We start from the raw sequence: 13252 nt of genomic DNA, 5'->3' as shown, positions 1-13252 counted from the left end.
AGGCAGAGATGGGCTGGGCTGGGGGAAGATGCGGAGAGAGGGGAGGGGCAGAGCCAAGGCCACCTGGCCCAGAGGCAGCCCTGCCCTCTGGTTCTCTCTTGGGCCCTGCCTCTGCACAGCCCCCAGGCAGGGGCAGGCTGGTGTCTCCCATGCAGACAACCCTCAGGGCAGGTTTTCTTAACCTTTTCCATAGGAATTCCCCAGCTGATAGAAGAAGTGAGCGTAAACCCAAGCTTGGGAGAATATTTCAAAGTGGTCTTTGACATCATCACAAGGTTTGTGGTTCATCTAAACACCTCACAATTTAGAAATGGAATTCTTGCTATTTAGGGATATTTTTCATATGCTCCAAAAGTGCTCCTCCTTCTCCAGGGTTGGACCAAAGTACTGCATCCAGAAGGCCCCTAAGGCTACCCTTGAGTCACCCAGTGTCTGTCGTGCACGGGCCTGTCAGTGTCAGTCCTGGTGGCTTTGGTGAGGCTGCATCTCCAGACCTGGTCACAACCCAGCCACCCTTGTGGTGTCCAGCAATTGCAGGTGGCCTCTCTAACCCCTCTGCCCTCCCCATCTCCCATCCCAATCCCCTCATTCAGAGACACTGAGTGTCACCTCTCAGGAGTGTCAGTCTTGACACAAGAGGGAAGAGAGGTTGACTTCAGGCCACAGTTCCCCACTGTGTCTTAGTCTGGGCTGCTACAAACTACCAGAAACTGGGTAGCTTATGAACAACAGGAATTTATTCCTCACGCTTCTGGAGGCTAAATCCATGATCAAGGCAGAAATGTGCGTTCTTACAGTTCTACTCTAAAATAAGGAATCAAAATTCTCACCCTATGTCCTTGTACATTTCTGTTTCAGGCAGCTCTGATGTGAGACTTGTTTTCTAAAAGTATCCTGCTCCCCCAAGGAGGGGGCGGTGGGACAAAAGGCAGCCCACCTGCAAGTCAGGCGTGACTGAGGGCTGTGCCCCTGTTCCCTCTTCACTGGGGTGAGGAGTCCCCTGACTGATGCCAAACCAGAGGGACCAGTTCAGCTGGAATGGAGGCGGCAGGGAGAGAGGAGCCAGGAGGGGAGGGCCACCAGAATTCCCTCTTCCTGCTGCCTCCTGTCACTGCTCACCACAGAGTCTGGTAGAGTCTCCATGGGTGGCAGGGTGGAAGGTTCCTCCCCTCTGATGCCTCCAATCTCACCTTCTTAAGCTACACATCCCGCCTTGAGGGAGGAGGAAGAGTGAGGGGCCCAAGCTCTGGTTCCTATTGGCTAAAACACAAGGGCTCTTAACCCCCATTAATAAACAGATATGAGGGCTGTGCACAGTGGCTCAAGTCTGTAATCCCAACGCTTAGGGAGGCCAAGGTGGGAGGGTTTCTTGAGGCTAGGAGTTCAAGTCTAGCCTGGGCAACAGAGTGAGACGCCAAAAATACAAAAAAAAAAAAAAAAAAAAAAGCCGGGCATGGCGACTTGCACCTGTAGTCCCAGCTACTTGGGAGGCTGAGGCAGGAGGATCACTTGAGCCAGAGTTAGAGGCTACAGTGAGCTATGATGACACCATTGCACTCCAGCCCAGGTAACAGAGCGAGACCCTGCTGCTAAAACAATAAAAGAAAAAATAAACAGATGTGTTGATTTTAGCCAGGATCACATCAAGCTCCTCATGAACTGCACGTCTGTCTTGCCCTGCGGGGTTCAGAGAGGCAGAGATGGGCACCCACCACCTCCACGCTTATCCGTGGATGACCCAGGAGCTCAGCCCAGCTTCAGGAAGGTGGGCTTGAGCCCCTCAGGCCAGGCACAGAGCTGTCACCAGTCACGGACAGCCCAAATGTTCCAGCTGTGAGGAAAAGATGAAGTCTCTCCCCACACTGTCCTTTCACGGCTCAGGCACAACTACACGTGACTGTCGGCATCAGGCAGCTGGGCCAGGGCCACATAGAACCAGTGGGGGCTGCCGGGGGCTGCCCATCGCACCCCTTACCTGCAGAGGCCTGTGACCCGCCTCTCTGGACCCCGCCCCATGGGGTTGCAGGTGGGCCAGCGCCTGCTCTCCAGGCACCAGGCTCCCTTGCCATAAATGGCCACCTGTCCAGCAGTCGGGTGTAAATCTCTGTAGTTACAGGGCAGAGGTGGGCATCCTTTGTGGAACCAAAACTGTATAGAAACCAAACCAAAATGAAAAAGTGACTGAGCTGGGCGTCGCATCCCAGGAAGAACATCAGGAAGTGGGGTGTGCAGGGGCACTCGTTCTCTTGAGCACCCACCGTGGCTCTGGGAGTGAGTCTCCAAATGGGGCAAAACCAAATGGCTGAGTCCTCCCCATCCCCAGGGGTTGCAGCTCCCTCTTCCATTTCCTGGACTTTGACCCGGCTGATGTCTCTGCAGTGCCTTGTGCCTGGCACCCTGGGCCTGGGAAAGCCTCTGGTGACCCGCTTGGGAGCTGGATGTGCTTTTGGGGGCGGCAGAGTCCCAGGAACAGGCCCAGTTCCCATCCTGGCAGTGGGCGGGACCCTGCTGTGAGCCAAGCTGTGGCAGGACAGGAAGGTGCAAGACAGAGAAGGGGGCCAGGAGGAGCAGCTCCCTGGGATGAATGCTTGGAAGGTCAACCTCATGTGACCTGGAGAAAGCCCCCAAACAATGCCCCCACACACATATGCAAGGCTTCGGTCAAACCTTTTTATTTTCTTTAAACATGAGGGACAGTGTGGTCACCACTATCCAACCTGATCTACCAATGCTGTCTAAAACCCAAAGCTGCTGTATCTTTAACTTGCACTTGCCTTTCAAACATTCCACTGAAAAGCATAAATAGTACATTAAAAGAGACAGGGGTGTGGAGAGCTGTTCACTGTTAAGATGGATTAGGGACAACTGGGTGACCTTGGCCAAGTTCCCCCTGGGGTCCCCTCTTGACATATTCAGCAGTCCCAAGTTGGGTGCCTGTGGCCTGAGAGCGGTGCCCTGGGCAGTCACATCCGCACTGTGTGCCCACGCGGCCGCGGGGGAGGACACTGCCGCTAAACCCCGCCCCTGTCAGTAACGGGGTTTCTTCTGTGGGGCAAATGGCTTACCAGGGACGTTTATGTTCTCTAGTGACATGTAGAGGATTCCTTTGAATCCTCCTGGGCTTGGGGACACTGTGGGGTATCTGGAAAGAGAAGTCACATTTCCAGAAAGGGCCTCGCCTCCTTCTACGACACATTCCAAATTGGGGTAGCCAAAACATGGAAACCAAGAAGGAGTTCAGAGAATGAGAAATTTAAGTATTTCTCTTTGCAAAATCTAGGGAAGGAAACACAGCATCGTATTCATATTTCAATGAATTTATGAGCTTTTCTCTGCAGAAAATGTGGCGATAAGACCCCATGTGTTTGAGCCCTTGGGACCCGCCCATGCCCTACATGCACAGGACACCAGGGTGGCTGTCCCAGCAGCGGCAGTATAGACACATCTCACAGGAGGAGCAGGCTCCCCAGGGACAAACTCTGTCTGATCAGCAACAAATTCCAACTCTTCTGACAGTAAACCAAGACTCAATGTATATGTCCAATTTGGCAGACAAAGCCCTGTTAATTGTGGGTGTTTGGTGCCTTAGAGGTCAGGTTATGGGGGTGGGAGGCAGAAATGGGGTCTGCGGTGTGCCCGGGCAGGGCGACAGAGCAGCGGCAGCATCCTAGACGGAGGCCTTGAGCAGCTGGCTGGGAGGTAGTGGCACCTGGACGAGCAGGTGAGGGGGCAGCACTCCTGGCTGGGTGGAAGGCAGAGCTTTGAGCTGCAGGGTGCCTGCGCTAGCGGAAGGCACTCCTGGCTGGGTGGAAAGCAGATCTTTGGGCTGCACGGTGCACACTGGGACTGCATCAGGGGTAAGCTGAGGCACCTCCCCTGTGGGGAAGAGAGGAGAGACAGGGTCACCGAGATGGCATTGGGATTGGGTCTGGAAGGCAGCGGCTGTCTGGCTCCAAGGGGTTGGGCTCAGGACCCGTCAGGACTGATGAGGGGGCCTTGCTGGCGCTCCTGCTCCCCCCTGGGTGCTGGCCTCCTGCCTCGCTCCTCCTTCCAGACTCAGGTTAGGCATTGAATGTCCACCCTGCCTTCCCCAGCCTGAGTGTTGGGCTTTTTCCCCAGCAGTAAGGTAGGCATCCTCTACCCACCCCACCCCCCGCCCTTCTGGCACAGGGTTGGGGACTCTCTCACCTTGCAGGACCTTGGCCCTCCCTGCCTCAGGTCACACACCAAGCTCAGGGCTGAGCCCAGAGCAAGAGTGACAGAGTGTCTACAGGCATGGCCAAAGACCTCAGCCTGGAAGCACAGAGATGGCTCCCTCCACCTCTCCTCAGAGCTCAGAACAGGCTCAGCCACACCACCACCGCCCCCTCCCGACCATGAGCTAGCTGTCCCCAGAGCCAGGACACATCATCGGGATGTATGGGTCACAGTCCAGGCCTCACAGGGATGGCTCTGAAAGGGGGACTCAGAAGCTCCCACCCCCCACCTCTGACTAAGGCCTAGAGAAGGTCTTCACTGCTGGTCACACTCTCCTCTGTCCTTTGGGCCTGGTGCCCATCCCCCTTGCATCTCTGGGCTGTCCCTGTGGCCAGGCTGAGGCCAGTCTGCTTAAGCCCTCCTCAGACCCTCTCTGGCACGGTTGGGAGTCATGACGCGAACTCGAAAGGATGATGCCGTGCCCTGAAGAAGGTGGCCCCTTCTCTTCCTCTCCCTGCCCACCCCGCCTGGAGGATCGGTGGCGCTGCTGTGAGGGCTGGCTGTGCTTCTTTCTGTGGGAGGAGGAGCTGCCAGTGACAGGGCCCAGGGTGCTCTCCTGACATCCCAGATAGCCACGTGGCCAGAACTGTCCCCATCAGTGCTGGTGGTGGAGTGGGCCAATACTGCCAGGTGCGGGTGACCAGCAGCTGGGCCTGCATGGGCTCTGGTGACAGAGCCCCAGGAGCTGCTGGTCATCTGCCTACACAGGGTCACCTGCCATCCCCGCAGCCTCATCATGGTGTGACCTGGCATTCTTTATAACTGCATTTTTTGGACAGTGGAGTTTTATGTTATCCTTTTTCTTTTTGACATGAGAAAGATGATACTTGGAGAGGTTAAGCAACTCACGTTAAGCCACGTTCTTCTGTGGCCACCCTTGAAAATGCCAAAGGGACTTTTCATCCCTCCACAGATACCCCCAAGACAGATTCCTGTGCTTCGTACACATCAGATCTGAAGCGCTTCCTCGTGTCAGAGAAAAGACCAAAAGTGCATTCACAGAACCACGTCTGACCGGAAGTGACCACTCATTCATTCATTCGTTCATCACAGAGAGCTCTGTGCCTGTGAACCCAGACACAGGACAACAACTGCTTCTAGAAAGATTACTTCTGCCAGCACTCCAGCCTGCAGGGCTGACACTCGTCTGTCTCCCACACCCCACAAGTGTGTGACATAGAGTGTCACTATGAACAGCGTGACTACTGAATTGATGGAGACTGTATTTGATTTCCTGCCTCTTGGTTCACGAAGTCCAAGCCATACCTGGACATTTGCACTGTCTGTTGGAAGGAATCCCCCTAATTTGCACTCCACTGACTAATTCTTATCAATTTTTTCTGAGTTTAAATGTCACCCCCAGCCCCTCACAAAGCCCTTCTCCCTCAAGGGAGTCTTCTATGGCCAACCAGGCATTTGCTGACATGCCCATGACTTTTAATTCTCTGGACAGCACTGTCACCATCTGACATTCCACAGAGAAAATGTAAGCCCTGCTATGACAGGCGGACATTCTTCTTGTGGTTCATTCTGTCTCTCCAGCCTCTGATATAGAATAAATTTTTGCTGAGTTAATGAATATGAATAATCCATGAATATTTTCCTTTGCAAATTCCTTATACTGCTTTTATGCTTACCTAGATGTTTATGCTGAAATCAAATATTTACTTGTATTTTATTGCGGTTATCATTAGTAATGCCATATACATACACACATGTACTTTCTAAACTATTTGGAATTTATTTTAGTATGTTGTGAGATAAGGTGTCAGAATTGGGATCCAAAATAGAACTCCACGATGTTGGAGGGGCTTCAAGATGGCCGACTAGAGGCATCTGGCACTTACCTCCTCCACAGAGAAAAAACAAAATAGCAAGTAGATAATATCACTTCAAATAGAGCACTTAAGAGAGAATTCTGGAATTCAACAGAGAAATAATGGGAAATACCTGAGACACAGCAATGGTGGGAAGTCAGCCAGCTCAGCCACGTTCTCCTCATTGGCCCATAGAACATTCTCCAGGATAGACTATATGTTAAGCCACAAAACAAGTCTCAACAAAGCTTTAGAAAATCAAAATCATACCAAATGTCTTCTCAGACCACAATGGAATAAAACTAGAAATCAATAACAAGAGGAACTTTGAAAACTGTACAAGTACATGGAAAGCCAACAACATGATCCTGAGCAACCATTGTATCAATGAAATTAAAAAGGAAATAAAAAATTTCTATACGAAAATGAAAACACAATATGTCAAAATATATGAGATATAGCAAAAGTAGTGCTAAGAGGGAAATTTATAGCAATAAATACCTATCTCAAGCAAGTGGAAAGATTTCAAATAAACAATTTAATGGTGCACCTCCAGGAACTAGAAAAGTAAGAACAAATCAAACCCAAATTAGTATAAGGGAACAAACAATGAAGATCGGAGCAGACTAAATGAAGTAATAACTAAAAATATACCAAAAATGAAATGAAAAGTTGTTTTTTTGAAAAAATAAACAAAATCAATAAACCTGTATCTAGATTACACAAGAAAAAAAGAGAGAACCCAAATAAATTCAGAACTGAAAAAAGAGACATAACAACTGATACAATAGAAATACAAAAGACTATCAGAAACTATTATGAACAACTATACACTAACAAACTGGAAAATATAGAGCAAATGGATAAATTCCTGGACTCCTATAACCTATCAAGATTGAATGAGGAAGAAATAGAAAATCTGAACAGACCAATAATGAGTAACAAGATCAAATCAGTAATAAAAACTCCACAAAGAAAAGCCCAGGACTGGATGGCACCACTGCCAAATTCTACAATACTTATAGAGAAGAGCTAACATCAATTCTCCTCAACTATTCCAAAACAGTGAAGCAAAGGGAACTCTCTCTAACTCCTTCTATGAGGCCAGGAAGGTCAGCATTACCCTAATAAGAAAACCAGACAAAAACACAACCAAAAAGGCAAACTAGAGGTCGATATCCCTGATGAACATAGATGCAAAAATACGCAGACAAATATTAGCAAATGGCATCCAACAGCACATCAAAAAGATAATATACCACAAATCAAGTGGGACTTATCCTAGAATGCAAGGATGGTTGAACATACTCAAAACAATAAACCTGATACAACACATCAACAGAATGAAGGATGAAAACCATATGAACATCTACAGTAGATGCAGAAAAAGCATTTGATAAAATCCAACAATGCTTCATGATAAAAAACTCTTAAAAAACCAAGCATAGAAGGTACATACCTCAATGTAGTAAAGGCCATATATGACAAACCCACAGCTAACATCATACAGAATGGAGAAAAGCTTAAAGCCTTTCCTCTAAGAACTGGAACAAGACAAGGATGTCCACTTTCACCATTTCTATTCAGCATAGTAATGGATGTCTTAATAGAGCAATCAGGCAAGAGAAAGAAATAAAAGGCATCCAAAAACTCTTACATCTGATAAACAAATTCAGCAAGTTGCACAATACAAAATAAGCATACAAGAATCAGTAGCATTTATACACACTAATAATAAAATATCTGAAAAAGAAATCAAGATGGCAATCTCATTTACAATAGCTACAAAAAAAAAAATGTCTAGGAATAAATTTAACCAAAGAGATGAAAAACCTCCACCAGGGAAACTATTATATAAAACATTGACAAAAGAAATTGTTGATGACACAAACAAATGGAAAAACATCCCATGCTCATGGATCAGAAGAATTAATATTATTAAAATGAGCATACCACCCAAAGCTATCTACTGATTCAATGCAACTCTATATAAAATACAATCCTAAAATTTGTATGGAACCAAAAAAGAGCCTGAAGAAGCAAAGCAATCCTGAGCAAAAAGAACAAAGCTGTACACATCACACTACCTGACTTCAAAATATATTACAAGGCTATAGGAACCAAAACAGCATGGTATTGGTATAAAAACGACACATAGACCAATAGAACAGAACAGAGATCTCAGAAATAAACTCACATATTTATAGTCAACTGATTTTTGACAAAGGCACCACTCATATGTGTTGGGGAAAGGACACTCTCTCCAATAAATGGTGCTGGGAAAACTGGATATTCATATGCAAAAGAATGAAACTGGACAACTATCTCTCACTATATACAAAAATCAGCTGACTATGGATTACAGACTTAAACATAAGACCCAAAACTATAAAACTACTAAAAGAAAACATAGGGGAAACATTACAGTACATTGACCTAGGCAAAAATTTTATGGCTAAGACCTCAAAGGCACAGGCAACAAAAACAAAAATAGCCAAATAGGATTATATTAAACTAAAAAGCCTCTGCACAGCAAAGGAAACAATCAACAGAGTGAAGAGACAACCTGTTGAATGAGAGAAAATATCTGCAAACATTCATCCAACAAGAGACTAAAATCCAGAATATATAAGGAACTTTAATAACTCAACATTAAAAAAATATAATCCCATTAAAAAGTGGGCAAAGGACATGAATAGGCAATTCTCAAAAGAAGACATACAAATGGCCAACAGGCACATGAAAAAATGCTCACCATTACCAACCATTAGATAAATGCAAATCAAAATGATGATGAGATATTATCTTATGGTTTTTATTGTTATTAATATTATTAATATTAAAAAACAAAAAATATCAGTTGCTGGCAAGGATGTAGAGAAAAAGGAACTCCTATACACTGTTGGTGGGAATGTAACTTAGTATAATACAGCCACTATGGAAAACAGTATGGAGATTTCTCAAAAAGCTAAAAATAGAGCTACCATACAATCCAGTAACCCTACTACTGAGTATCTATCCAAATGAAAAGAAATCAATGTGTCAAAGGGATACCTGCCCTTGGGTGTTTATCACAGCACTATTTACAGTAGCAAAGATACAGAATAAACCTAAGTGTTGACCAACACATGAATGAATAAAGACAGTGTGGTACATATACACAGTGGAGCACTATCTGTCCATGAAAAAGAGTGAAATCATGTCATTTGCAGCAACATGGATGGAATTATGTTAAGTGAAATAAGTCAGGCACAGAAAGAGAAATATTGCATGTTGTCCTCCATATGTGGGAGCTAAAAAAATTGATTTCATGGATGTAGAGAGTAGAACGATGGTTATCAGAGCCTGGGAAAGGTGTTTGTGGTGGGGGGATGAAGACAGGGTGGTTAATGGGTACGAAAATACATTTAGGCAGGAGGGAGATTTTCCAATATTCAATAGTAGAGTAGGGTGACTCTAGTTAACAACAATGTATTGTATATTTTAAAATAGCTAGAAGAGAAGACTTGAAAGTTCCCAACACATGGAAATGACAAATATTTGAGGTGATGATATCCCAAATACCCTGACTTGATCATTACACATTCTATGCATGTAACAAAATACCACATGTACCCCATAAAAATGTACAAAAATTATATATCAATAAAAAATTTTAAGAAAAAGGGTAAAACTGCAGTGACCGACCTCCAGGAACACCAGGTGACCAGGTGAGGTATCTTTGAATTTAGTTGTGCTCACTTCTGCCTTCTTTGTAACTGGAGACTGTGGGTGAATATTTTCTTGGATCCTGAGCTCCACTAATTTGTGTTCTGAGCGCTCTGAGTTTATTTGAGCTATACTTAGACTGGACTGGTCTGGGATTGGATTGGATTTGATCATTAACTAAATCGGATGCAATTAGAGGCCTTGGGCCTCGCGTAGGTACTTTTTTAAATAATGCATTGGTCTCAATCAAAGGAGTCTAGGACTCCACCTTCTGGGACTCCAGATAATTTTATGGGGCTGGGCGCCGGGGCTCACTCCTGTAATCCCAGCATTCTGGGAGTCTGAGGAGGGAGAATTGCTTGAGGCCGGAAGCTCAAGAACAGCCTGGGCAACATAATTGAGATCCTGGCTCTACAATAAAGAAAATAAATTAGCATGCACCTGTAGTCCCAGATACTTGGGAGGCAGAGGCAGAGGCAGAGGCAGGAGGATCACCGGAGCCCAGGAGTTTGAGGTTGCAATGAGCTATGACGATGTCACTGCACTCTAGCCTGGGTGACAGAGTACGACTCTGTCTTAAAAAAAAAAAAAAGGAAAAAGAAATTCAAACTTATGGGCCCAGAAGGATGTGTGCATTTTTAGAAATATGAATTAACCTTACTAGAGACAGTTTAGAGCTAAGACAGCCACAGATGGAGAATCTTTTTTTTTAGAGACAGTCTCACTATGTCACCCAGGCTGGAGTGCAGTGGCTAGTCACAGTTGTGATCGTAGTATAATGCAGGCTTGAACTCCTGCCTCAGCCTCCCGAGTAGCTGGGCTGATGGGTGTGCACTGCCATGTCTGGCTCACAATGGGAAGTTTTAGTTTGGATAAAATTATCTGTGAGGCATATTAGAAAAAAGGGTATCAAAACCCCACAAAAACAATGGGATAGTTTCTTTCATTGGTATTGAAAGTCACCTAAAAGACTAAATGAATCAATATATTGTGTCTTCAACAGATTCTTTGCAAAAAGCAAATGAAAAGCTTTAGCAACAGACTAAGAACCTGATGAAAGAGGACTGCACTCTACACTACCCCTGACCGCTCCTTCTCTTTATGCGTCCCTCTCTGCATCCTCTGAGGCCACTAACCATTTTGGTAAATTACCCTTTCACTCTAAAGATGACAATGCTTACAGATGCCTTACAAAGTAAGACCTTCCGACCAGCCTTCCTGCAGTAACCACCTGCGCTCCGTGCTCTTAAACTGAGCTTGGTGCCATCGTAGGGGACTTTCCTAACCTCAAAGACTTGCTGAGGACTTTGGAGTCTCATAGGGGGTTATGATATAGGACTCCATGACTTAACCCATTTATTCACATATTGGGACCTGGTGAAGCTCACAATGGATGGCAGCAGCAGAAGGGACACACCTGACAGGACATAAAGGACCCTCCAAATCTCCTCATAAGCAGCGCAAAAGGAGCTAAAAAAAAATGCCAAAAGCATTTTAGATTCAATTTATAAAATTTTTTCTATAAAAAATTAATTGGTCCATCATTAATCCTGCAGACAAAAAAAGGATAAACCAGTTTCAGATTGCAGACCTCACTTAGCAACACCGTGTGAGGGCTCAAAGTACAGCAAGGAATGTTTCCCGCGGGGACTGAGGTGGCATTCATTACTCTGAATACAAATGGATTCCATCCTGACCTTAGCAGCTTAATTAAAAAACGTACACCAGGATGGGAAGTTACAGACGTGACTGAATTGGTGGCCTTAGCTGAGAATTCTGAGGGGACTTTAGAGCAAGAAAAAACGCAAAAGGCCGACAAGATTACAACTCTCCAATCAAACAGTTACAGGGGCTGGGACCAAAGGGACCTTCTCGTCCCAAGAGATGTTAACTCAGCATAAACACTGACAAGGTTCTGAGGGATCCCCTGGTAAACTGCTCCCCGCAATGCCTTTAAATAAACAGAGAGAAACAAGAGTTAAAAATAAATGGGGAATCTCGTCCAATCCTGGTGGATACCAGAGCCGCCCTGTTTAAAGCCCACTTTAATAAGCCAACAAATCCCTGGGAGTATTAATTAAAAAGGTCCTTTCTGTGGTGAGGATTTTGAATCAAGTTCCAGAAGCTCCCATATCTGAACCCATCCAATTGACTTTGGGGCTATTAGCAGACAGAGGTGCCTTTTCACTGCGTGACACCGATTCAGTCGACTTGCTGGGGCTGGACTCACTTTCAAAGCTGAAAGGGCCTGCACAGTCCTCCTCAGAGGAAGAAATACTCTCAGAGCTCCTGGACTCTCCCGAAGCAGAACCGCTGGGCTCTCTACAGATCAACACTCAGGCCGGTAATATCCCTGACCTTTCTAAAATGCCTGGATGTTGGTGGGTCTCTTCCTCATCCGATATAGGAAGCATTAAAAGTGCAGAACCCACAAAGATCCAGCTGATCATTCTAAACCTTTGCCTAAATTACTCCAGTGTCCACTAAAACCTAAAGCAACCCAAGAGTCTCGTTAATTGCAGAAGATTTCATTTAAAAGGGACTTACAATTCCATGTATGAATCCTTATAACACTCTAACCCTACCAGTCAAAAAACCAAATGGATGAGGTTGAAGATTTGTTCAAAATTCATGGACAGTTAATAAAATCTTAATAAAAAGTTTCCTATAGTCCCAATCCTAATACTTTATGATCTAATATACCCACTGATTCAAGGTGGTTCATGGTAATAGACCACTGCTCAGCTTTCGTTAGTACTCCAGCTCATAAAGAGAGTCAATGGCACAAGAACAGAGACACAGACCAGTGGAACAGAACTGAGAATCCAGATATAAAACAATCCTCATATAGCCATCTAATCTTTGACAAAGCAGACAAAAACATACACTGGGGAAAAGATTCCTTATTCAATAAATGATGCTGGGAAAACTGGATAGCCACATGTAGAAGACTGAAACGAGACCCACACCTTTCACCTCTCACAAAAATCAAATCACAGGATAAAAGACTTAAACCTAAGGTGTGAAACTATTAGAATTCTAGAAGAAAATGCAGGAAAAACTCTTATAGACATTGGCCTAGGCAAAGAATTTATGAACAAGACCCCAAAGACAATCACAGCAACAACAAAAATAAATAAATGGGACCTGATTAAATTAAAAAGCTTCTGCACAGCTAAAGAAACTGTCATGAGAGCAAATAGACAACCTACAGAATGGGAAAAAATTTTGCATGCTACACATCCAATAAACAGCTGATAACTAGAATCTATTTAGAACTCAGGAAAATCAGCAAGAAAAAAATCAAACCCTATCAAAAAGTGAGCAAAGGACATGAATAGAAATTTTTCAAAAGAAGACAGAAGTATGGCCAACAAACATATGAAAAAATGCTCAACATCTCTAATCATCAGGGAAATGTGAATCAAAACCACAATGAGATATCACTTATCCCCAGTGAGAATGACCTT

The 13252-nt window shown here is 45.1% G+C and overlaps 1 protein-coding gene across 1 annotated transcript in view; it reads right to left on the bottom strand.

Annotated features, from left to right (window-relative positions):
• Positions 1-2684: 2684 nt before the first annotated feature.
• LOC138376127 (anthrax toxin receptor-like) overlaps positions 2685-13252 on the bottom strand; it is a 45312-nt gene continuing 34744 nt past the window's right edge. Inside the window, exon 17 of the mRNA XM_069460164.1 lies at positions 2685-3876. Within this exon, the coding sequence (XP_069316265.1) occupies positions 3598-3876 (279 nt within the window). The 3' untranslated portion in view covers positions 2685-3597. The remainder of the gene's footprint in view (positions 3877-13252) is intronic.

The sequence above is a fragment of the Eulemur rufifrons genome, chromosome 28 (assembly GCF_041146395.1).
Source record: "Eulemur rufifrons isolate Redbay chromosome 28, OSU_ERuf_1, whole genome shotgun sequence".
Classification (NCBI taxonomy): domain Eukaryota; kingdom Metazoa; phylum Chordata; class Mammalia; order Primates; family Lemuridae; genus Eulemur; species Eulemur rufifrons.
This window is presented reverse-complemented; position numbering and strand designations above follow the sequence as displayed.